The 27,092-nt window shown below is 41.7% G+C and overlaps 1 protein-coding gene across 1 annotated transcript in view; it reads left to right on the top strand.

The window, feature by feature from the left end:
- lrriq1 (leucine-rich repeats and IQ motif containing 1) overlaps positions 1–27,092 on the top strand; it is a 147,667-nt gene that overhangs the window by 24,164 nt on the left and 96,411 nt on the right. The window contains 3 exon segments of the mRNA XM_078221103.1: positions 667–860; positions 9,134–9,261; positions 26,668–26,741. Of these exon segments, the coding sequence (XP_078077229.1) occupies positions 667–860; positions 9,134–9,261; positions 26,668–26,741 (396 nt within the window).

The raw sequence follows: 27,092 nt of genomic DNA, 5'->3' as shown, positions 1-27,092 counted from the left end.
TGAGTGCAAAGCCCAAGCCTACATACACAAAGTATACTATGTGAGAATGGTGAGATTTTCAGTGCTTGTAGAATCATTGAATCCTACAGTGGAGAAGGAGGCCATTCAACCCATTGAGTCTCCACCGACCACAATCCCACTTAGGCCCTATCCCCATAACCCCATGCATTTACCCTAGCTAATCCCCCCGATACTAAGGGGCAATTTTAGCATGGCCAATCCACCTAACCCGCACATCTTTGGACTGTGCACTTGAGAAGGTGGTGTGCACTTTACTGTGCATTTTATAGATTTGTTGATCAAAATTTTCTTCATCGCTGTCTCCCTACCCAGTACTTTATTCAGTCTTTGCTTTGAATATATTGTTTTTGCAACAATTATTCAGATAGAAATTAGGTAGGTCAAGATATAAATGTAATTCTACTCCCTAGGAATGCTGAGTTTGGTTGTGAGAGGCGTAGTTATAGTGGTGAAATTGAATTCCATTACTACTTTCCTGGGGCAAAAGCCATTCTTATTATGTACCAATGGCAAAAGTAAGCACTGGTCAAAATCAACCGTTAAACATGAATTGAAATGTTTGGCAGCCCTCAGATTTTTGCTGTTTCAGTTACATCTATTTGCTGCACTGATTTATTTATTTTTCCTTTATTCACTATTTTCTAGGTGGTCTGGAATCTCTTAAGAAACTTCAGAGGCTTGCTGTGGATCATAATCAGTTGATAAGCACCAAAGGTTTAAGTGCAACTCCTACTCTTCTGTACCTTGATTGCTCCTTTAACTATCTTGACAGTGTAGAAGGCATTGATAATTGTGGACTTCTTCAAAGTCTGAAGTTACAAAACAACAACCTTTCTGAGGTAAAGTACAGTAATGGTTAAATAAAGAAAAAGAAATCTGTTCTGAAGTAAGGTGAAGTCACAACTGGCAGCCCTGTGTCGTTTATATTTCAGAACTGGTGATGTATGGAGAATAAATGATGGATAGCCAGCGATGACCACAAGTAATACGATCAAAAGATTTGGATGTTGCTATAAACTGCAAAGGGAAAGCTCAAATAATATATTACTAACATCTGAGCCCTAAAATGAGATTACTGTCTTGAAATCTCTCCAGGGCATTTATTTCATAACAGACATTTTAACATTTAATTGAATGGTTTCATTTGGTCCTAACTTGAGATTTGTGCTGGAAACGTAAATGCCAGGGACAGAGTGTAACGTAGCAAAATTTGTGGATGGTACTGAAATAGGTGAGAAAGCAGGCAGTGAAGAGGATATTAAGATTTTACAGATGGATATCGGTAGGCTAGGAGAATGGGACAAAATTTGACAGGTGGAGTTTAATGTGGATAAGTGTGAGGTTGTCCATTTTGGCAGAAAAAATGGAAAGGCAAATTATTACCAAAATGGAAAGTAGATTCAAAAATCATGAATTGCAGGAAGTTGGTATGCAGGTGCAGCATGTAATAAAAAAGGCAAATAGGATGTTAGCATTTATTGCAAAGGGACTGGGGTATAAAAGTGGAGAACTGTTGTTGCAGTTGTATATCGTGTTGGTGAGACCACATCTGGAGTATTGTGTCCAGTTTTGGTCTCCTTATTTGAGGAAGGATGTGGTGGCATTGGAGGCAGTTCAGAAGAGGTTCACCAGATTGATTCCAGGGATGAAAGGGTTTGACCTATGAGGAGAGATTAAACAGTTTTAACTTATAATCACTGGAGTTTAGAAGGATGAGAGGGGATCTGATCGAGACATAACATTTTTAAAAAGGGATTGATAAACTAAACGTAGATCAAATGTTTCCTCTTATGGGGCAATCTTGAACAAGAGGTCACAAGTATAGTTTGAGAGGCGGTAGATTTAAAACTGAGATGAGGAGGAACTACTTCTCGCAGAGGGTGGTGAATTTGTGGAACTCGCTGCCCCATAACACGGTGGAGTCTGAATCGTTGAATGGTTTCAAGAAGCAGACAGATATATTTCCAATAAAAAAGGGATAAGGGGATATAGGGAACATGTGGGGAGTTGGATTTGAGATCAGGGAGAGATTAGCCATAATCTGATTGAATGGCAGAGCAGGCTCGAGTGGCTGAATTTGCCTATTTCTGTTCCTAATTCCTATGTTCCTTTGTCCCAACTGTCAGGATCCTTCATATTTTCATGTGATGATCATCTGCAGTGCAGGATTAAATATCATGGCATGGATTTTTCAAAGTTGTTGGGAAATAATTTAGCTGATTGTCATAAAATTTTTGAAATAAGTTGTATTTCTGTCCAGATCCTATATTGACCAATAATTTGCTGTCAGTATTATTATGGGTGGGATTTTACGGCCTTGCTTGGGTGAGACCGGAAATTCCTGCCCGAGGTCAACGGAGATTTCTGTTGTCGGACCCTTGCCCGCGCCGATTCCGGGGCGGATGAGATGGTAGAGTTCCGGCCTATGAGTCTATTGACATCCATCATTATTTTTGTACAAATGCCAAATCAGCTTCAGTCAAGGCCAAATCTGTTCTTAATCATGGAAATCCAAACATTTCAAACCAAGATAAGTTGCCTCACACTTCCCAAAAATGGCATTTTGCTGAATTTGAACAGTAAATAGGAACTGAACTAATTTAAAACCTAAGTCATGTCCATTTCTGTTAAAATACCCCTTTGATTACATGATTGGTGTTACAACCTCTCTGGCACTGAAAATTAACAATTATAGATGTGAACTCCCATTTCTTCACATTTTAATCGTTGATTTTTAAAAATTACAGTTAAAATTATTTTAATTGTTTTGCTTTTTCTTTTTGTCCCCTCTCTCCAATCCAATCTTTCTTTTTGTTTCTTTATATCTCTTTTTGTACCTAATTCGACATTGCATTCACCTATTCTAATTTACATTTCCTTCTTAGTCCTTGCACTGTTAATTTTATAATCTTTCAGTCTGGTTAAGAGGATGCACAGTTCACTCAGGTCACTGCAATCAGCTCCCACTTTCAGCAACTTGACGTGTAATCATTATAAAAACTTAAATATGTAAGGGCAGACACACCATTAGCTGTCCTCATGCAGTAAATTATGGCTTATTTGTGTTGTAACTAAACATTGATAATGTGAAAAGTCAGAAGAACTACTTTTCAAAGAAAAATATGCTTTACTGTTTTTGTAAAATGCTAACCTTAACTCAGTGGCAGCACTAAGTCAGAAAGTTATTGCCCCCTCCAGAGATTCAAGCTGACACTTTGTGAACTACCGAGGGAATGCTGCACCCTCGGAGTGCCATATTTTCGATGAGATATGAACGAAGGCATTGGATGGAATTCTCCCATTTGGGATTAAGTCCTGCGGCCGTGCCAGTGAGTGTCTCCCACTGCAGAGGCCAACATGAAACCATGCCATATCCTCATTAATTATGCATCCGGGAGTTTAAGGCATATTCTGTGGCAGGGTGAGCTTGATTGTGTGTGGCCCGCTGTCATATCTGGCTGTCATAGTGAAAAGGCACCCGACCTCACTGACCCACCATTGAAGAAAGAAGATGAAGGAAATGAAGATGAAAAAAATAAATTGAACTTCCAGGAACATACTGAGGCTCCTCAATGACCCTGAAGCTGTAATATCCAGCTGATAGATGCTACGCTATCCATTGCTGTATTGTCCCAGAGTCAGTGGCAGCCTTCATCCTGAACTCCAGAGGCAACCCCAGGCATTCTTCCTGTAAATCTTGACTTCTGCCTGCCACGTTCCAGACATGTTCTGGACCGGCATGTTTTCCCGCTGACATCATGGAGAATCAGGTGTGGGGAGAAGATTCTGGCTGAGCCTTCATCTACATCTCATTAACGGGATGGAAATCAGTTTCACTCTAGCCACCCGCACTTTCCCTGATCCACCATAGTGGGCAATGGTGGAAGATCCTCTGGGAAATTCACTCTGGCCGTAAAACCGAGCCTCCCATCCAATTTCACATTATGTGGTTATTTATTTCATTGCTGAATTTTTGGGATCTTGTGTGCAAGTTGACTGCCACATTTGCCTGCGGTAGAACAGTAACTGCAATCATAGAACATAGAACATAGAACAGTACAGCACAGAACAGGCCCTTCAGCCCACGATGTTGTGCCGAGCTTTGTCTGAAACCCAGATCAAGCTATTTCCTCCCTATCATCCTGAAGTACTCCATGTGCCTATCCAATAGCTTCTTAAATGTTCCTAAAGTTTCTGACTCCACTATCCCTGCAGGCAGTCCATTCCACACCCCAACCACTCTCTGAGTAAAAAGCCTACCTCGGACATCCTTCCTATATCTCCCACCATGAACCCTATAGTTACCGCTCCATTCACCCGAGGAAATAGTCTTTGAACGTTCACTCTATCTATCCCCCTCATCATCTTATAAACCTCTATCAAGTCTCCTCTCAACCTCCTCCGCACCAAAGAGAAAAGCCCAAGTTCCCTCAACCTTTCCTCATAAGACCTACCCTCCAAACCAGGCAGCATTCTGGTAAATCTCCTTTGCACTCTTTCCAGTGTCTCCACATCCTTCTTGTAGTGAGGTGACCAGAACTGCACACAATATTCCAAATGTGGTCTCACCAAGGTCCTGTACAGTTGCAGCATAACCCCACGGCTCTTAAACTCAAACCCCCTGTTAATGAACGCCAACACACTATAGGCCTTCTTCACGGCTCTATCCACTTGAGTGGCAACCTTCAGAGATCTATGGATATGAACCCCAAGATCTCTCTGTTCCTCCACATTCTTCAGAACCCTACCTTTGACCCTGTAATCCACATTTAAATTTGTCCTACCAAAATGAATCACCTCGCATTTGTCAGGGTTAAACTCGATTTGCCATTTTTCAGCCCAGCTCTGCATCCTATCTATATCTCTTTGCAGCCTACAACAGCCCTCCACCTCATCCACTACTCCACCAATCTTGATGTCATCAGTAAATTTACTGATCCACCCTTCAGTCCCCTCCTCCAAGTCATTGATAAAAATCACAAATAGCAGAGGACCAAGCACTGATCCCTGTGGTACACCGCTGGTAACCGGTTTCCAGTCCGAACATTTTCCTTCCACCACCACTCTCTGTCTTCTGTTAGATAGCCAGTTACCTATCCAATCGGCCAAACTTCCCTCTATCCCACACATCCTTACTTTCTTCATAAGCCGACCGTGGGGGACTTTATCAAACGCTTTACTAAAATCCATGTATATGACATCAACTGCACTACCTTCATCTACACATTTAGTTACCTCCTCAAAAAATTCTATCAAATTTGTGAGGCAAGACTTGCCCTTCACAAATCCGTGCTGACTATCCGGATTAAGCTGCATCTTTCTAAATAGTAGTAAATCCTATCCCTAAGGACCTTTTCCATTAACTTACCGACCAACGAAGTAAGACTCACCGGCCTATAATTACTAGGGTCATTTCTATTCCCTTTCTTAAACAGAGGAACAACATTCGCCACTCTCCAGTCCTCTGGCACCACCCCCGTGGACAGTGAGGACGCAAAGATCAAAGCCAAAGGCTCTGCAATCTCATCCCTTGCCTCCCAAAGAATCCTAGGATATATTTCATCAGGTCCGGGGGACTTATCAACTTTCAGTTTATTCAAAATTGCTAGTACATCTTCCCTCCGAACATCTACTTCCTCCAGCCTATCAGCCTGTGACACCCTCTCTTCCTCAAAAACATGGCCCCTCTCCCTGGTGAACACCTCTCCTATCTCTTCTGATTCCATGCACAAATTCCCACTGCCGTCCTTGACTGGCCCCAGCCTCACCCTGGTCATTCTTTTATTCCTCACATAAGAGTAAAAAGCCTTGGGGTTTTCCTTGATCCGACCCGCCAAGGACTTCTCATGCCCCCCTCCTAGCTCTCCTAAGCCTCTTTTTCAGCTCATTTCTTGCTAACTTGTAACCCTCCATCGAGCCAACTGAACCTTGTTTTCTCAACCTAACATACGCTTCCTTCTTCCTCTTGACAAGACATTCCACCTCTTTTGTGAACCATGGTTCCCTCACTCGGCCATTTCCTCTCTGCCTGGCAGGGACATACCTGTCAAGGACACGCAGTATTTGTTCCTTGAAAAAGTTCCACTTATCATTAGTGTCTTTGCCTGACAATTTTTGTTCCCATCCTATGCTTCCTAATTCCCACCTGATTGCATCATAATTACCTCTCCCCCAATTGTAAACTATGCCCTGCCGTACGGCCCTCTCCCTCTCCATTGCAATAACAAAAGACACCGAATTGTGGTCACTATCTCCAAAGTGCTCTCCCACAACCAAATCCAACACTTGGCCCGGTTCATTTCCCATTATCAAATCCAATGTGGCCCCACCTCTTGTCGGCTTATCCACATATTGTGTCAGGAACCCCTCCTGCACACACTGCACAAAAACTGCCCCATCTGAACTATTCGACCTATAAAGGTTCCAATCAATATTTGGAAGGTTAAAATCCCCCATGACAACTACCCTGTGACCTCCACACCTATCCATAATCTGCTTAGCAATTTCTTGCTCCACATCTCTATTACTATTTGGGCGCCTATAGTAAACTCCTAACAACGTGACCGCTCCTTTCCTATTCCTAACCTCAGCCCATATTACCTCTGTAGGCAGATCCCCTCGAAATGCCTTTCTGCAGCCAATTGTTTATCAACAATGATTTAGTTGGTTGCGAAGCATTTTGAGACATCCTCAGGTAACTTAAAATGTCAAATAAAAAGACCCTCAAACCCAGTGTAGAACGAGCTCCTTTTGTCTTGTGTATTAATAAATACAAATTTGTTCATTCTTTTCCTTTTATTTTTTATATCCTTATGTCATTCCTTGCTTCCCTTCCATCCATTATATAGTAGTGTGTAAGCAACATCAAAATGATAAAAAAACAGCTGATAAGTCATTCCTCATATTTAATACTAATTTTAAAAAATATTTCTGGACTTAAACCAACCTTAATTTTTAAAATTTAACATTTTTTAAAACTGTGCTCTCAAAATGTGGTCATCGTCTGGCAAGACTGCATTTATTGGCCATCCTAGTAGCCAGTTGCCTTGAAATGAGGATGATGGACCTCTCATTGAACCAGTGGAGTCCTTATGGTGATGTGCTTTCACTGTGATGTTATGTAGAGGGATCCATCTGTGTGTAGCTAAATAAGCTGCATTATATCATGAATTGTATTATGTATATTTTGAGTTATTAATAATGGCTATTTAGCACAACATTTTTTTAAGCTTCTGTAAAAATGCATTCTAACCTGCACGTCATGCAACATTGTTAGTTGGCATGTATTATTCCTATAGATGTGAATCTGATTCAATTGAGGAAAGTTTATAATGTTTGTCAGGTGAATGCATATATTTACATTACAGACCCACATAGACATACATTCTTCTTTTTCTCATCATTTTAAAAAATTCTTTCATGGGATGTGGGCTTTACTGGAAACCCCACATGTGTTGCCCATCCCTAATTGCCGCTGAACTTAGTGGCTTTTCAGGCCATTTAAGAGGGCAGTTAAGCGTCAACCACATTGCTGAGAGTCTGGAGGCACATGTATGCCAGACCAGATAATGATGACAGATTTCCTTCCCTACAGGACATTAGTGATCTCAATGGGTTTTGAACAACAATAAAGGATAATCTCATGGTCACCATTACTAAGACTAGCTTTCTCTTCCAGATTTATGGATTGAAGGGAAATTTCACCAGCTGCCACAGTGGGATTTGAACCCATGTCCCCAGGATATTAGCCTGGTCCGCTGGATTACTAGGACATTACCAGTATGCCACTGTCTCCCCATAATTTTCTCTCTCGATTCCTTCAGATGGACCTGTCTGTGTCTGATGTGCTTTTTTAAACTTAACTTCAGATTCTTGCAGCCTTGTCCTGATTCAGTTCTGTAGAAGGTTAGAACTCTGTTTCTCTCCACAGATGTCCTGACCTGCTGAGTTTATCCAGAATTTTATATTTTCATTCCTACACACTTCATTCCTTTGAGATACAGAATTTAGCATTGCGTAGGATTTTGAAAAACTGATGAGAAAGAGATGGTTAAAAATATGAAACCAAAAGAGAAAATGCTGGAAAATCTCAGCAGGTCTGGCAGCATCTGTAAGGAGAGAAAAGAACTGACGTTTTGAGTTCAGATTACCTTTTGTCAAAGCTAAAAGGCCTAGAAATGGGAGATATTTATACTGCAAGGTGAGGGAATGAAAGATAAGTCATAGGCACAAAAACGAGGGGAAAGGGGTTAAAAATATGAATATATATAGTGATGCTGTCAGGTACAGTAGCGGCAGAATGGTAGACTGTGAATGGAAATAAATTCAATCAGTTCCTAATGCTATAGGAGAATAAAATGATCACAGCTCGGAATAAATGGACTTGGAATGCAGCAACTGTGTGGGAGACAAGTGACAGGGTCAGTAAGATAGAAAGGCAGATGGGACATTAAATGGTTCCACGTGTCAGGGAGAAGGTGGTGATGGAATAGAGATGTTTGATGTTATCCTCCAGTGGTAAAAGGTCAGTCAGTAATCACAGCATGATGGACAACTATTAAGAGATTTTTCTTTATAAATATTTCCTTAAAAATAATGACACAAAAATTGTGATACATGAAGTATGGTTATGCAGCCAGGAAGTGTGTGCTATACACAAGAGTGCATTTGCCTTAGTGTGGCTCACAGACACATTTAAAAAGCAAGTGCAGACTCTTTACTTCGGTTTGATCAGATCAAGTTACAGACTTTTGAAAACTAGCTCTTTCCATGGGTCTTTTGATTAACTAAAGTCTAGACTTGTTCAGAAATCGCCATTCTCCATTCCAACAAACATGTCCATGAGATGTAAGGTATAGGAGCAGAATTAGGCCATTCGGCCTATTGGACCTTCTCTGCCCTTCAATCATGGCTGTTAAGTTTCTCAACCCCATGTCATAAACTATTGCCCAAAATTGTACACTATTTAATATTACAACAAAAGACATTATATATGGAGACTAAAAAAATTAAAAATAAATTTACAGGTAATATCACTGCAGATCAATTTTTATTGTATCAGGCAATTACATTGTATATGCAATTTCCCAGATTTCTTTCATCTTTTCTACAGCTGCCCAGGTTGAGTAATCATGTATTACTGCGGGAGTTACATCTAGATGACAATAGCATCTCCTCTCTAAATGTGATGTCTGAATACTGGCTACCAATGCTTCAACATCTCTCTGTTTCTCAGAACAGGTAAGGTCTGAGATAACAGTAACTGTAAATGTAACTTAAACATTCTAAAATTGACATTTATATGCCTGGCGAGTAGAGTGGCCTTCACCTTTTTGGATTCAGTTCCTTTATATGTTGGATAAAGATTGTCTACAATATGTGTTTTGTTGATGTGGTAATTAATGTTAGAAAGAAGAAATGCCAAAGCAAAAAGCACTGTGCAGTTTAAATTATGTTGTGAAGAACTGCCACAAAATAGAATGTTGTGCTTCCCTGTAGCAAAGTTTACAATTAAAATGCTAAGCTAGAAATTTCACACAGGCAGGATGGTTCGCCATCTGTGCAAAAATGACAAGAGGCCCCCTTGGCTCTGCCCAGTGACTAGTGGGTACTGCCAATGTGCCAGGCTGACACCGCCAGGGTGCTAGGCTGGCAGTGCCAAGCTGGCACTGCCCAAGGGCATCCTCGTCCTTTGCCCCAATCACCCGGAGGGGCCTCAATGGCCTCTGTTAATGGGGGACCATATGTGAGAACCTTCCCCGGCAAGGTCACACAAGCAAGAGAGGCCAGATGATTCCGTTCTGCACTCGCTAATTCTATTCAAATTGGCTTTTAAATAAATTGAAATAATATATCCAGTGCCGGTAAGATCATAGAACAGTACAGCACAGTACAGGCCCTTTGGCCCTCGATGTTGTGCCGAGCTTTGTCCGAAACCAAGATTAAGCTATCCCACTCCCTATCATTCTGATGTGCTCCATGTGCCTATCCAATAACCGCTTGAAAGTTCCTCAAGTGTCTGACTCCACTATCACAGCAGGCAGTCTGTTAACACCCCAACCACTCTCTGAGTAAAGAACCTACCTCGGACATCCCTCCTATATCTCCCTCCATGAACCTTATAGTTACGCCCCCTAGTAACAGCTACATCCACCCGAAGAAATAGTCTCTGAATGTCCACTCTATCTATCCCCCTCATCATCTTATAAACCTCTATTAAGTCACCTCTCATCCTCCTCCGCTCTAAAGAGAAAAGCCCTAGCTCCCTCAACCTTTCCTCATAAGACCTCTCCTCCAAACCAGGCAGCATCCTGGTAAATCTCCTTTGCGCTCTCTCCAATGCTTCCACATCCTTCTTATAGTGAGGTGAACAGAACTGCACACAATATTCCAAATGTGGTCTCACCAAGGTCCTGTACAGTTGCAGCATAACCCCACGGTGCTTAAACTCAATCCCCCTGTTAATAAACGCTAACACACTATAGGCCTTCTTCACGGCTCTATCCACATGAGTGGTAACCTTCAGAGATCTGTGAATATGAACCCCAAGATCTCTCTGTTCCTCCACATTCCTCAGAACCCTGCCGTTGACCCTGTAATCTGCATTCAAATTTGTCCTACCAAAATGAATCACCTCGCACTTATCAGGGTTAAACTCCATCTGCCATTTTTCAGCCCAGCTCTGCATCCTATCAATGTCTCTTTGCAGCCTACAACAGCCCTTCATCTCATCTACTACTCCACCAATCTTGGTGTCATCAGCAAATTTACTGATCCACCCTTCAGCCCCCTCCTCCAAGTCATTGATAAAAATCACAAATAGCAGAGGACCCAGCACTGATCCCTGTGGTACACCGCTGATAATTGGTCTCCAGTCTGAAACCTTTCCATCCACCACCACCCTCTGTCTTCTATGAGATAGCCAGTTACTTATCCAATTGGCCAAATTTCCCTCTACCCCACACCTCCTTACTTTCTTCATAAGCCGACCATGGCGGACCTTATCAAACGCCTTACTAAAATCCATGTATATGACATCAACTGCTCTACCTTCATCTACACACTTAGTTACCTCCTCAAAGAAGTCAATCAAATTTGTGAGGTAAGACTTACCCTTCACGAATCTGTGTTGACTATCCCGGATTAAGCTGCATCTTTCTAAATGGTCATAAATCCTATCCCTCAGGATCTTTTCCATTAACTTACCGACCACCGAAGTAAGACTAACCGGCCTATAATTACCAGGGTCATTCCTATTTCCTTTCTTGAACAGAGGAACAACATTCACCACTCTCCAGTCCTCTGGCACTATCCCCGTGGACAGTGAGGACCCAAAGATCAAAGCTAAAGACTCTGCAATCTCATCCCTTGCCTCCCAAAGAATCCTAGGATATATCCCACCTGGCCCAGGGGACTTATCGACCCTCAGGTTTTTCAGAATTGCTAATACATCTTCCCTCAGAACATCTACCTCTTCCAGCCTAACAGCCTGTATCACACTCTGATCCTCAAAAACATTGCCCCTCTCCTTGGTGAACACTGAAGAAAAGTATTCATTCATCGCCTCTCCTATCTCTTCTGACTCCATGCACAAGTTCCCACTACTGTCCTTGACCGGCCCTAACCTCACCCTGGTCATTCTTTTATTTCTCACATAAGAGTAAAAGCCTTGGGGTTTTCCTTGATCCGACCCGCCAAGGACTTCTCATGCCCCCTCCTCACTCTCCTAAGCCCTTTTTTTTAGCTCATTCCTTGCTACCTTGTAACCCTCAAGCGACCCAACTGAACCTTGTTTTCTCATCCTTACATACGCTTCCTTTTTCCACTTGACAAGACATTCAACCTCTTTTGTGAACCATGGTTCCCTCACTCGGCCATTTCCTCCCTGCCTGACAGGGACATACCTATCAAGGATACGCAGTATTTGTTCCTTAAACAAGCTCCACTTTTCATGTGTGCCTTTTCCTGACAGTTTCTGTTCCCATCTTATGCTCCCTAATTCTTGCCTAATCGCATCATAATTACCCCTCCCCCAATTATAAACCTTGCCCTACCGTATGGCCCTATCCCTCTCCATTGCAATAACAAAAGACACCGAATTGTGGTCACTATCTCCAAAGTGCCCTCCCACAACCAAATCTAACACTTGGCCCGGTTCATTACCCAGTACCAAATCCAATGTGGCCCCACCTCTTGTCGGCCTATCCACATATTGTGTCAGGAGACCCTCCTGCACATACTGTACAAAAACTGCCCCATCCGAACTATTCGACCTATAAAGGTTCCAATCAATATTTGGAAAGTTAAAGTCACCCATGACAACTACCCTGTGACCTCCACACATATCCATAATCTACTTTGCAATTTCTTCCTCCACATCTCTATTACTATTTGGGGGCCTATAGAAAACCCCCAACAACGTGACTGCTCCTTTCCTATTTCTAACTTCAGTCCATATTACCTCAGTAGGCAGATCCCCCTCGAACTGCCTTTCTGCAGCCGTTAAACTACCCTTGATTTAACAATGCTGCTCCTCCACCTCTTTTACCACCCTCCCTACTCCTACTGAAACATCTATACCCCAGGACTTCCAACAACCATTCCTGTCCCTGTTCTAACCATGTTTCCGTAATGGCCACAACATCGTAGTTCCAAGTACCAATCCACGCTCCAAGTTCACCTACCTTATTCCAGATGCTCCTTGCATTGAAGTAGACACACTTCAACCCACCTTCCTGACTGCCGGTACACTCCTGCGACCTTGATACCCTCCTCAGTACCTCACTACACTCAACCCTGGCTTCTGGACTACAGCTCCTTTTCCCATCCCCCTGACAAATTAGTTTAAACCCCCCCCCGAAGAGCCGTAGCAAATTTCCCACCCAGGATATTGGCGCCCCTCGGGTTCAGGTGCAACCAACTCGTCCTGCTCATTGACCGGTGGGGCGCAATGGTATGATCACTTCCTTGGTGTGCAGATTAGGCCTGGTTGTAGTAGTAGGACTGAACATTGTACACTGTTTGTACAGGTCCCACCTTCCCCAGAACCTGCTCCAATTATCCATGTAACTGAAACCCTCCCTGCAGCCACGTGTTTATCTGCACTCTCTCCCTGTTCCTCAACTCGCTAGCACGTGGCACCGGCAACAAACCAGAGATGACAACATGGTTTGTCCTGGCTCTCAGCTTCCACCCTAGCTCCCTAAATTCCTGTTTTAAATCCCCGTCCCTTCTCTTACCTATGTCGTTGGTATCGATGTGTACCACAACTTGTGACTGTTCCCCCTCCCCCTTAAGGATCCTGAAAACACGAGACGTCACGGACCCTGGCACCCGGGAGGCAACATACCATCCGTGAGTCTCTTTTGTTGCCACAGAACCTCCTATCTGTCCCTCTATCAAGTCCCCAATAACTATTGCACTCCTGCTCTCCCCCCTTCCCTTCTGAGCCACAGGGACGGACTCAGTGCTGGAGATCCGGTCACCGCGGCTTACCACTGGTAGGTCGTCCCCCTCAACAGCATCCAAAGCGGCATATTTGTTGCCGAGGGGAACCACCACAGGGGATCCCAGCACTGACTGCTTCCTCCCAGCCCCTCTCACCGTCACCCATCTATCTTCATTCTTCGGAGTACCTACATCCCTGAAGCTTCTATCTATGACCAACTCTGCCTCCCGAATGATCCGAAGTTCTTCCAGCTCCAGCTCCAGTTCCCTAACATGGTTTTTGAGGAGCTGGAGATGGGTGCACTTCCCACAGGTCAAATCAGCAGGGACACTGACGGCGACCCTCACCTCAAACATTCTGCAGGAGGAACATTGCACTTGCCTTCCCTCCCATCCCCTCTCGATAACTTGCGGATAAAACAAGGAAAAGAAAGAAAGAGCTTACCTGATATTCACTCACCCCCCCCTTTCATGAGAGTAAGAAATCAGGCATGAACTTCTCGGCCCTCTTATGATGTTACCAACTCGTCCTGCTCATTGACCGGTGGGGCGCAATGGTATGATCACTTCCTTGGTGTGCAGATTAGACCTGGTCGTAGTAGTAGGACTGAACATTGTAGATTAATTCGGATAGCCAGGGTAGACCCCTGGAGAGATAAGGTCCCCATAACATGGTTGTGGAATTCTGTTCACTCTGGAACTGTTTGGACCCCCGGCATCCAACTCACCAGCCAGCCTGTCAGTAATCCCCATCCCAAGTGCTATTTGAGAGTCCACACAGGCATGCATCCATCTTTCACTGATGTTTCCATTAAACAGCAGACATTGTGGTTCCTTATTATGTTGCCGAAAAACTCATCAAAGTCACGAGTTTGGACAGTTTCCTCAGTTCTTAGATGAATCAAATAACATTGTCAACTTCCCTTCAACTTGAACAATTCTGCAAAAATGAGGTGTTTTGGGATCAACTGTTTTTTGGCAAATTCCTCATGCGTTTATGTTTAGGCTGGTCAGCAACAATCAAATTCTTAATCAATGTATATGTTGGAAGTTCACAGTATGCAATTGGCATGTGTTGTTAGTTCATTTGACTCAAAATAAGGTTACGTACTCACGACAACTTGAATCCATTTAATGTCTGCTGATTCTTTTCAGAAATGTCAACGTCAATTTTCAGTGACAGGGAAGATCACTACCTAAACATCAAAGATGTTCAATATTTAATCTCTTTAACGATGCATTACTCTTCATTATTGTCACCACTGTCATGTCCAAATAAACATCCAAGCAAGAGGCCTTGGAGTATAATTGCTACAATATGCTTACTCACACCAGCGTCATATTTTGTTCATTTAACAATATGAAAGCATATGTAGCTTGTGCTTTTTTTCCCCTTCTTGTGTACATTGTTTGCTGAAACAAATGCATAAGAAAATGTGATGAGCAAAACCAATTAAATCCTTGGCTCTTTTATATTTAGGGAGTGTTTCAACAGATCTGGGATTGGAACTTGAAGGGAAAAAGCCCAGAACCAATTTTAAAATTGCTCAAGATTTATGTAGTGGAACTCTGCATGTAGATCATCCCAAATTTGACAGCTAGAAAGTTGAGTTTAAACAGAAACTGATCTTTATCAGTGATGAATATGCATTAATAAAAATGTTTTGGACAAATTATAAAGTAGATGCTAAACAGAAGTTGGAACTTTTTGAAATTCTCCTTAAACGATCTGAATTTCAGGATAAATGGTAATTGTGTAAATCTTGGCAATCCCATGAAAAGCAACATTAAGCAACATTACATTGTTGTGTTTTCTACATCTATATGGTGTAATATGATAAAACTTTAGTGGTTCCTTCACAAAAAAGATCTTAAGTTTGATACATGATTTTTTTCCAACCCGCTGTGGGTTCATTATAAGTAACTTAGTTTTTTCTGAATCAAAAACTACTTAATTGGATATTACACTTGACCTGAGGTTGATAGTCTCTGTGATAGTAAATGGATGTTGTTCTTAGTAGCCTTGTAACATCGACATGTTATTTGGAAGGTTAATGGTAGCAATTTGCATCTTCCTCCTAATGGACTTTGAATGTTGGTTTGCATTTGACTATCGAGATAGGATCACAGAATACTTACAGCTGATTGTCCTGCGCTCTGATGGCACACTTTAGTTAGTCCCATTTCCCCACCCTATCCCCTTAGCCCTGCAAATTCTTTCTCGTCAGCTGCTTATTCAATTCCCCTTTAAAAGCCCCAATTAAATCTGCCTCCAGTCAGTGTCTTCCAGATCGTAACCATTCAATGTGTAAAAAGGTTTACCCTCATGTCACCGTTGGTTCTTTTGCTAATCATAATAAATCTGTGTTCTCTGGTTCTTGACCTTCCACCATTGAGAACAGTTTCTCTCCATCTACTCTATGTCTACCCATCTTCATTTTGAACACAGATGATCTCTTTTCTAAGGAGAACAGCTCCGGCTTCTCCATTCTATCCATGTAACTGAAATTTCTCATATCTGGAAAGATTATTGGAAATCTTTTCTGCACTCTCTTGAAAGCCTTCACATATTTCCTAATGTGCAGTTCCCAGAATTGGACACATTACTACATTTGGGGAAGCCAGTGTTTTATGAAGATTCATCATAAGTTCTATGCTTCTATAAACACTAGGATCCTATGTGTCATTTTAACCACTTCTAAACCAATCCTGTTGTCTTCAATGATTTGTGCATATAAGCACAAATTACTCTGTTCCTTTCGGATTGTACTCATTATATATATTTTTAATTCATTCACAGGATATGGGCTTCACTGTCTAGGCCAGCATTTATTGTCTATCTCTAATTGCCTTTCAGAAGGTGGTAGCGAGCTACCTTCTTAAACCGCTGCAGTCTCTATATTGCCTCTCATCGTACTTCCTACCAAAATGTATCACTTCACAGTTCATCTACCATGGGTCCGCCCATTCTGCCAATTTAAATCCTCTTGAAGCCTGTCAATATCCTTCTCACAGTTCATAATACTTCCAAGTTTTGTGTCATCCGCAAATTCTGGAAATGTACCCTGTGTATCCAAGTCTAAGTCGTTAGTATATATCAAGAAAAACAGTGATCCTAGAACTGACCACGGGGGAACCAGTCACCAGTCTCATTAACAATCATTCAACACTTCTGCCTCTTTCCTGATACATAGACACTTTGAAATCTATGCTGTCACTGTACCTTTTATTCAATGGGCTTCAGCATTACTGGTAAGCTTTTTCAAAAGCCTTTTGGAAGTCCATGTGCACCACTTCAGCTGTATTACCCTCATCAGTTCTCACTATTACCTCATCCAGAATCTCAATTAGGGTTAAATAAACATGATTTGCCTTTGACAAATTCATGCTGGCTTTCCTAAGTTAATCCACATTTGTCTAAGCGACTGTTAATTTTGTCCTAGAGAATCATTTCTGAAAGTTTTCTCACCAGTAAGTTTAGGCTGACTGGCCTATAATTGCTGAGTTTACCCATATACCATTTTTTGAACATGTGTGCAACATTTGAAATTCACTAGTTCTCTTGCACCACCAATCTAAGGAACATTGGAAAATTATACCTTTGTAATTACTTGGTAATTTCCACTCTTGCTTCCCTCAGTATCCTTGGATGCATCACATTCAATTCTGGCGACTTATCATTCTGGTAGCGTTTCTAACAGCTCTTTCTCAATATTTAGCCTTTACAGTATCTCAATTTTTTCCTCCTACACAATGGTTTTGGCAGCTTCTTCTTCCTTGGTAAAGACAGATACAAGTATTCATTTAGTACCCCAGTCATGCCCTCTGCCTCCAAGCACTGAAACCCTTTTTTTGTCCTTGATTAGTTCCACCCCTCCTCTTATTACCCTTTCACCACTGTAGATGTTGGCTTATAAGTTGACATTAGAAGTCTGGAAAAATTTCTCTGAAAAAGGGATTGACTCATATGTCAGGAATGAAAGTGTAATGCCGTTGTGGGTATAGGTGGTTGCCATCTTGAAATGTCAGCTGCTTCCAATGCAAAGAGTAGGCCTGCCTTAAACTTGCACGCATCTTTGCAAAACAGCCATGATCGCCTGATTGATTCCTTACACCCAGTTGTAAGGTTCTGGGATATAAAACATGTATTTGTGGGGTGAAAAACTGAGCCTGACTATTAACGTGAATGTAGCATGTCATGGCTGAAAAGGAAAGTGACATATATGCTGAGTATATACAAAAACATGATTTTTGAGGCTGGAGAAATGGGTTGTCTTATATGTCATTATTTTATGATATTTCTGCACCCATAGGAGATTTTGTATTTCCTTTTGTGTTGACTGGCAGTCTCTTTTCATACAGAGAAAATTGTCTGCTAAATTTAGTATCGTGTAAGCTTGTCCTTTTTTTGATTTGTCAGATAATGCAACACTGCAATAAATACGCCATTCTTTCTAAAACTTCTCCCAACTGTTTGCAATGTTCTTGTCAAAGACAAGCGGGTCGATGTGGAAAAGTCCTTGTGCAATACTGTCAACTCCTGACACCGGGGTGAATTTTCCCATTCCGCCACGGGAATCGGACTTGGCGAGGGGTGGACTATGGAAAGATCCGTTGACCTCAGGTGGGATTTTCTGGTTTCGGGGCGAGCATGGCCAAAGAATCCCGCCCATCATGTTTAAGGGCTGGATTCCCAAACACTGACAACAAGGACTTGTAACAAATGAGACTTTATTCACTAGCTAAGCATCTACTCCATGCTTTTGCTCTGCCCGTGCTCCCGGAATATCTCCTGCATCCCTGTCACGTGACCCTTTCTATAGCCATGTCATCACGCAACCACTCTGTCTGCACTGTTCTTAAGCAATTTTTCCTTGAAAGGGAGAAGACCCCTTAGTACAACTGACAACAAAATGTTTTTATGATAATGATGAGATTGAAGGTAGTTTGTCCATTTTAAATGAAAAGTAAAGAAGGGGGTGGGGGGGGAGGCATTTCATAGAATCCATACAGTTCAGAAGGAGGCCAGTCGGCCCATCGAGTCTGCACTTACTCTCTGAAAGAGTACTCTACCTAGGCCCACTCCCCTGCCCTATCCCCGTGACCCCGCACATTTACCCTGGTTAATCCAACCTACACATCTTGGGACACTAAGGGGCAATTTAGCATGGCTAATCCACCTAATCTGAATATTTTTGCACTGTGGGAAGAAAACAGAGCACCCAGAGGAAGCCCACACAGAAGAACTTGCAAACTCCACACAGACAGTCGCCCAAGGCTGGAATTGAACCAGGGTCCCTGGCACTGTGAGGCAGCAGTGAGAATGCCACCATGTCGCCTTAGTTGTGCAGATATATTGTAGAAATGAGCTTCCTTGACATCGAGGTGCTGCAAGATATAAGCTCAGATGTTAAAACGTTTGCGATTATTTCAACCCCTATTCATAGAGGAGCTCGTCCCAAACTCCCATTTGGGGAGATGTTCTTTTTCGCTTAATTTCATAGAGATATTGCTCCTTTCTACATCCCATTCACAAAGGTGCCCACATCCCCACTCACTGATGTGCTCCTATTTTTGCTCTCTCCACAATCTGATATTGTTGCTTTGACTCTAGGAGAGCACACTCTACTCCAGGCAGGGATTTCCTTATCTAGCAAAGACTGTCAAAAGATAAGAGGTTTCTATCTGCAGAAGGGAGTTGTGTGTCCCCCACTAAAGACAAGCTGCAGATAAAAACTGAAATGCATCAATAAGCTGAATGGGGTCAAGAACCACTAATTTAGAACAGATTGCAATTGTATTGACAAAAATATATTCAAAAGGATTTACTCCGCTTCTGTCTGGGGCAATTGTCTCACATCATATCAATGTGACATTCATTCATTCATATTCTATTTCTAAATCATTATACTTTAACGACATTAGGAAAAATATATGTGGAACACTCTGCCAAATAATAGTTTTGAGTACAGCAGCCAATTGCCTTGGGTTGTGCCAGAAAGTTAGCAATTCGATTCTGCAATGCATCATTTTGTACTGTATTCATACACTAGTCATGACCTTCATCTGAAAAATGCCCTGCAACCTTTTGGCACTAAAGTGAGTAATTTCCTGCTTGCAGTTGTGATAGAACAGTGATCAAACGGCACAGTATGTGGCTGCTTACATTCGACATCAGAATCCTACAGTGCAGAAGGAGGCCATTCAGCCCATCAAGTGCACCGACCACAAACCCACCCAGGCCCTAACCCAATGCATTCACCCTAGCTAGCTCCCCCTACACTAAGGGGCAATTTAGCATGGCCAATCCACCTAACTCGCACATCTTTACATCGTGATGCTGAGGAGATTTGCATTTAGAAATTGCTGATCACTTGCTGAAGACTGATTTTTCCAGCCAATCAAAAGTAACTTTTCACCTACCAAGAACCTTTCCGGTACTGTTGCTAAAAGAAATTACATGTATGATATAAATGGATAGTTGTGGCAGTTAAAGGGAAGGCCTGGTCAAGTCTTAAGGGATCAAATACAGCATGCACATTGATAAGAGTTCAGCAATGAAGGATCAGAGAGACCAAGACAAAATATACAGAGTTTAATTTGGAGTTGCTAAGTCACTTTCAGCTTTATCCAAAGCTGAAGAAAATAACTTTACCAAGCTACTAGTGGAATATTTTGGTCCAATATTTATAACCTAGTCTGAAGTTCTGATAGAAGAAAATGTTTTCTGTGCTTGGGACAAAATAAACTACTTTGAAAACATGTATATTGTTTATTCTGGTGCCCTTACTTCAGACTTTAAAAAACGTTCCTTGCTCCAACATTTTTGAAAGTTTCAGGCCCTGAGTGAAAGCAGCCGGCTCAATTGGTTCCCAAGAACACGTTTATGCCTATTAGTATTTATGCATATAATCATTGTTTCTCTTCCCGTCATTTCAAGATGTTCAATATCAAAAGTGGAATCATTCTTTTCAATGTATGGCAGTGATGATTCTTCACACCACACCACAGCATTAGACAACTTACAATAATTTCCACCCTTTAATTTATGAATAGCTTCATTGTTATTTCACTAATGGAAGCATTTAATGCTACTATATTGTTGCAGTTGTATAGGGTGTTGGTGAGACCACATCTGGAGTATTGTGCCAGTTTTGGTTTCCTTATTTGAGGAAGGACATGGTGGCATTGGAGGCAGTTCAGAGGAGATTCACCAGATTAATTCTGGGGATGACAGGGTTGACGTATGAGGAGAGGTTATAATCGCTGGAGTTTAGAAGGATGAGAGGGGATCTCTTTGATGCATATAAAATTTTAAAGGGATTGATAAACGTAGGCCAAACGTTTCCTCTTATGGGGCAATCTTGAACAAGAGGTCACAGGCGTAGGTTGAGAGGCGGTAGATTTGAAACTGAGATGAGGAGAAACTACTTCTTGCAGAGGGTGGTGAATTTGTGGAACTCGCGCTGTGGAGTCTGAATCATTGAATGGTTTCAAGAGGGAGATAGATATATTTCCAATAAAAAAGGGATAAGGGGATATGGGGAACAGGTGGGGAGGTGGATTTGAGACCAGGGAGAGATCAGCCATGATCTGATTGAAAAGCGGTGCAGGCTCGAAAGGCTGAATCGCTTGCTTCTGCTCCTAATTCCTATGTTGCTATATCTGGCAGGAAACTATTTCATCCTGAGTTCTGTAGAAGTGTCATCTGGATTCGAAACATTAACTCTGTATCTCTCTCCACAGATGCTGCCAGATCTGCTGAGTTAATCCAGCATTTTCTGTTTTTTATTTCAGATTTCCAGCATCCACAGTATTTTGCTTCTATTATACTACTGCATCCAGTTAGTGGGGAGAAAATATTTAACAAAATATGTATTGTACCTATAAACATTAGGTCTATTTTAATAAGTGTCAGGTCGTAATTCTGGATGGTCCATTTTTGTTGTAGTTACATCAGGCAGTTTCTAAAAATGTTTTTATTTTTCAGTTAATACGTAAGGATTGAAAGTTATACATTTAAACCAATCGAATTTGGCAATCAAAGTTATTTACTGGTTGAAACTTCATGGAAACCTGTGGCAAAGTTAGCTGACTACAAACAATGTAATAAAAGCAAATTACTACGGATGCTGGAATCTGAAACCAAAAGAGAAAATGCTGGAAAATCTCAGTAGGTCTGGCAGCATCAGGAGAAAAGTGTCTGTCCGTGGCTTTCCTTGGCCTGCTGCAATGTTCCAGTGAAGCTCAGCGCAAACTGGAGGAACAGCATCTCATCTTCCGGCTAGGCACATTACAACCCACGGGTCTGAACATTGTATTCAACAACTTCAGATGATTAGCTCTACACCACCTCGAACCCTTTGTTTTCATTTTATTTAGTTTTTAATTTTTCTCTACTTGTTATTTCTTTGTTGTCTTTATTTTTCTTCCCCCCCCCCATTCTTTCCTCCGATTTTATCCCCCCTTTCCTTATCTTTTCTCCCTCTTTACTTCACCTTTCCCCCTTTTTCTCCATTTTACCTCTTTCCCACCCTCCCCCTACATCTTCATCTGTCTCAGCTTACCCTCTGATTTCAGCTTCTCTGCCGTTTGGCCATTCACACCTTTTATTCTCTCTACGGCTGCCATGAGCAGCCTTTCCCCTTGTTTCTCTGGCAACGACTCATCTTTCATTCCCTCACCCTGCAGTATAAATATCTCCCACTTTCTATGCCTTTTAGCTTTGACAAAGGGTCATCTGAATTCAAAACGTCAGGTTTTTTCTCTCCTTACAGATGCTGCCAGACCTGCTGAGATTTTCCAGTGTTTTCTCTTACAAATTGTGTTCTTGAGGGGATCCTTACAAAATCCCATCCCAGGAAATATTTAATAAATAAGTGTGGAAATTAACTGTTCTTTTACAATTTTACTAAACCCTAAAGTGAAAGTTTTGTGCCTGGCTGTGAAATAATTTTTTTAGATTATTAAAACATAATTGAAACATACTCTGATCCCAGATAAATGCAAGATCTCAATTGAAGAAAAATCAGATTTTGCCAATCTATGATAGCAAATTCATTTGGTTCTGTGTATTATATTGGCCAACAGGAAATGTATTAAGTATCAAAAATAATGAAATCCAAACCAATTCCAACCTTTAGAGACTTACAAACTGACTTCACAACAGAAAACAGGTTTGTGTCACGATGAACAGTTTTAAATGTTGTGATTATTCTGAGCATCATTTCTGCTTTAAATGTTTTCTTCATATTTTGTTAATTTAAAATTTGTGATTTGTCTTTGAATTTCTGACTTCTGAGTGCGACCATGGGCGTTCAATGTCATTCTCCCCTTGTCAGTTATAGTACCTTATACATCAAAGGAATCCAACCCACTCCCTGACCAAGTGGAGCTTTATAATTGAGAAAGCTTTCCAGTCTTAAATGTGCATGATGAAACTAAAGTGAGACCATGTTTTATCTTTTAGGCGCTAAATACATGTATTTATCCTATTTTTTAAAGGATACATGTACATCTGCCACTTTTTGGGGGAAAATCGTTTTTTGGTATGTGCTTGGAAACATTTAGCAGCTTCGATTTCTGGAATTTCATAAAATATTAGCACCTCTGCTAATCGAATCAGTATCCTTGTAGAATGAAAAGTATATAAATATTAATTACTCTGAATACATCCAAGTAGCAATGATTTGAAGTTTTAATTGTTTAGCTTAATTCCAATTATTGCGGTGTTTATCTTTAAAAAATATTAGAAAATATACAGTTCAGTTTGAGTCATCGTATTTGTGGTTAGAATCATAGAATCCCTACAGTGCAGAAGGAGGCCATTTTGCCCATTGAGTCTGCACCGACCACAATCCCATCCAGGCCCCATCCCCATATCCCTACATATTTACCCTGCTAATCCCTCTGACACTAGGATCAATTTAGCATGGCCAATCAGCCTAACCTGTACATCTTTGGACTGTGGGAGGAAACCGGAGCACCCAAAGGAAATCCATGCAGACATGGGGAGAACGTACAAACACCATACAGACAGGGATCCGAGCCCGGGATTGAATCCGGACCCCTGGCGCTGTGAAGCAGCGGTACTAACCACTGTGCCACCAAGCCACTCCACCTAACCTGCACATCTTTGGATTGTGGGAGGAAACTGGAGCACCCGGTGGTTCTCAAATTAATTGTATTAGTGAGAATTTTGCAGTAATGGAGTCAACTACAGATCAACTTGCTTCTCGATGAAAATAAAATTTTACAGTAGCATGTTAATACAAAGGGAGGCATTTTAGCTTTTAGCAATAGAGTGATTAGCATGTTACCCCCTACCAGAGAGCAATCTGACCCGCCTCCATCCCCCCCCTCCCCTCACCAGAGAGCGATCTGATCCCCCTCCATCCACCCCACCCACCACCGATCTGAGTCAGAGAGCCACCAGAAGCTCTGAACTCAGAAGTTGGAGAGCTCGATTCGGACCTTTGCGGACCATGTCTGTTTCGTGCCGAATCTGGACTGGCGAACGCGGTGGTAAAAGGGGAAATGCCGGTAAGTTTGGGCGTCCAGCCCATTAAGTCAATTTAAATGCATGCAAATGCATTTAAATTGATGTTGTGCCTGTCTTGGGCATGGTCCAGACGGCGACCATTTTTGGCGATTGATAAAGGGGGAACGGGCGCGGAGATGGGCGCGGATCGCGCTACATGCCTCACATCCGACTTTACCAAGTTTTCACGCCCGGGAACGGGCATAACTTGATGGTAAAATCAGACCATTGTTTTTGAATGGCACAACAAAATAGTTCCTTTATACTGCCTGATTTTGAAGGAGAGTGGAAGTCTGGCTCCCATGATCCAAAAAGTCAGCAGGGAACACATCTCTGCTGACTAGAACAAGCATTGATTGGCATAAGATGGCACTTCTGTTTCTTGCTCAGGAGGAAGTCCCACCTAGAGTGCTGCCATTCAATCAGATTGACTGACAGCTCTCCAGTTGCTTCAGCAGCAGTACTGCAGTGCTCGAACAGGAACTGCACCAACCAGCCTGAGAGTATGGGCAAGAATCTCTGGCCTCCCCTCAGTGTTTATTTCAGCGCAGGAGGCAACGCACTGTTCGCTGCCAGTGCAATCCTCTGGTCCCACTCCTGTCAATGGGAATTCCCATTGAAGTCACCCCAAACTGCCGGCAAACCCATGGCAAGGGGTGTGCTGCCGGTGGGACCAGAGAATTCCGTTGATGTGAATGGCGGGAGAATTCCGGTCTACGTTCCAGGTGCTGGAGTTGCAGGAAAGGATTACAGGATGGGGAGGGAAGGGAAGGCCTGAGAGTTTGCGAGAGGGTTAATCAGGGTCTTGGCGATGGGCCAGGGTGGTGATCCCCAGACCTTTTTTTTTAGATTAATTAAACATAATTGAAACATACTCCGATCCCAGATAAGTGCAAGATCTTATTTGAAGGAAAATCAGATTTTGTCAATCTATGATCAGTAAATTGGCACATTCATCATCTTGCTGGTGGATGTGCATTACCCTTGCAACATGCTCAGTACGCCTAGTGTGGTGTCTGGAGTCATTATGGACTCAAACTTGGCACTGCACCTTAAAATTCTCTCTCGTTGAGCTGCTATTGATTTAGATCTGGCTTGCAAAACTAATTTTACACCCGACAATTGTAAGATTAGAACAACAAGCTTATACACAGCCACTCTGAATATTGGTGCTGTACTTGTTTCAATTTCCTTAAATTTCAACTTCTTCATTAAATTTAGCATAATGACCTCTTGGTGTCTGTCAAATGTTTGACCACCTCATTGAACACTGGATACCAGCCTGTATGTTACCTGTGAACATCTCAACATCCACACACCCTTCCTAAGGCACTCTGTTTTGTCATAAAAATCATTGACCACAATGGGGGAAATGGTGCTAAGCATAGCAAAATCATCAACACTTGCTTTATAAATATATTTTAGATTTTTCTATGCCTAGCAACTGTGAACATCTCCTAATCAGTTCAGTTATTGTTCACAGCCTAACAATCAATCATTGCCCACTGGTAAACATTGGAGACCTGAGGAAGTTATGAACAGAGTTTTTAGTTTTTCAAATATTTTAAAATTACATGATGCGACAGTTTTGATGTTTCATAAGATGGTTATGTTTTAAATGTCTCTTTAATTCAAAATGCAGTAATGGAGAGTTGCATGTGACCTACTACTAGTTCTGTCTGACAATAAATCTGTGGCTTGAATATCATGGCCTCACAAACCCCATTAACACTTGAAAACAAAGGACAGAGCAGTTGGCTTTGCCATGGGTAGATCTAACGATTCTCAGGCAGTCTGATTAAAAATCCTTGGACACAAGAGAGAGTGAACCCCAGAAAGAGAGAGAGAGATAGGGATTACAGCTGCTGTGATCAGCAGAAGGTAAAAGGCTATTTCTCTGTTAGCTGTCAGGTAGAATGCTGGCGGAGCTTGTGAAAGGTTGAAGAGAAGGAAACTGCAGAGATTGAACAACAATGGAATATTTGCCCAGGCGAAGCTGGGAGAATGAATTGCTGGAGTGAGCCTTGCCGCTAGAAGTCAGTTTGGGGACTCTCAGAAGACTGAGGGAAACAACTTTTGACTTACGACACAGTGAAACAGGGAGTAACTTTGCTGGGAAGTTAGGGTCTTATTCCCAGAAAGCTGGGAGTAACTTTGGATTGGTTCATGTAAAATGTATAATTCTGTGAAGAGTGCAGCGTAATATGTAAATGTGACGTGGAAGTGTCGATAGTGTTAAGAAACTAAGGAGGAATATCTTCGAACTTCTATAAGATTCCTTTAAGCTGGTCATGAGGAATTCAACAACTTCCGTTTTCCTATGATATGATTTTGTCAGTATATCATCAAACAAGGCAAGAAACTTTAATTGCTTTTGTTTTTGTTAACTATACCAAAAGTCAGTCAGTTTATCACAAAATAGATTGGACGATTGTATTGTAAGAAGATACATAGTGCACAAACATTTGCCTCTTGTCCAATTACTGCACAATTACACACATATAGATGATTAAAAATGCAAAAGCTGACTTGCAGAAGTTGTAATAAATTTAGTAGAATTCATTATCATGAATGGAAACATCTTATAATTCATCGTCAATAGGTAACTGAACTCATTCTGTATGTGTAAAATAATGTTCCTGTGCTGCTTTATTTTTTAGTCTGACACACCTTACAACCATGTCTAACTTTCTGCTATTGGAGAGGCTTAACGTCAGCAATAATCGCTTATCAGGTGAGTTAACATTTTGCTTTTTCTCTCTATTATTTTTCTTTTTATTGTTTTTAACTAATTATTCACTTGCTTAAAAGCCTTGTCAGAGCTTGAACCTCCTTTGGCCTGGAGGACAGGGACCCCTAGAGCTGCATTTAAACATCACTCATTGAGCCAGTATGAGATCGGTTCGATGATTCAAGATCAAAATTCAGTTTAAACTCGGAATTGAGTTTGGAGTTATTTTTAAAATTAGAAACGACAATCTATAACTCAGAATATTTTTGTACGTGTTTTACTTTATGTAGAATGTTGAATAGCTCGCAGTGTTTGCAAGCTGTGAGATGTGGATGTGAGGCTTGCAACAATGCT

The sequence above is a fragment of the Mustelus asterias genome, chromosome 9, assembly GCF_964213995.1.
Source record: "Mustelus asterias chromosome 9, sMusAst1.hap1.1, whole genome shotgun sequence".
NCBI classification, from domain to species: Eukaryota; Metazoa; Chordata; class Chondrichthyes; order Carcharhiniformes; family Triakidae; genus Mustelus; species Mustelus asterias.
Note: the sequence above shows the minus strand (reverse complement) of the source record. Positions and strands in the feature narration are given on the sequence as shown.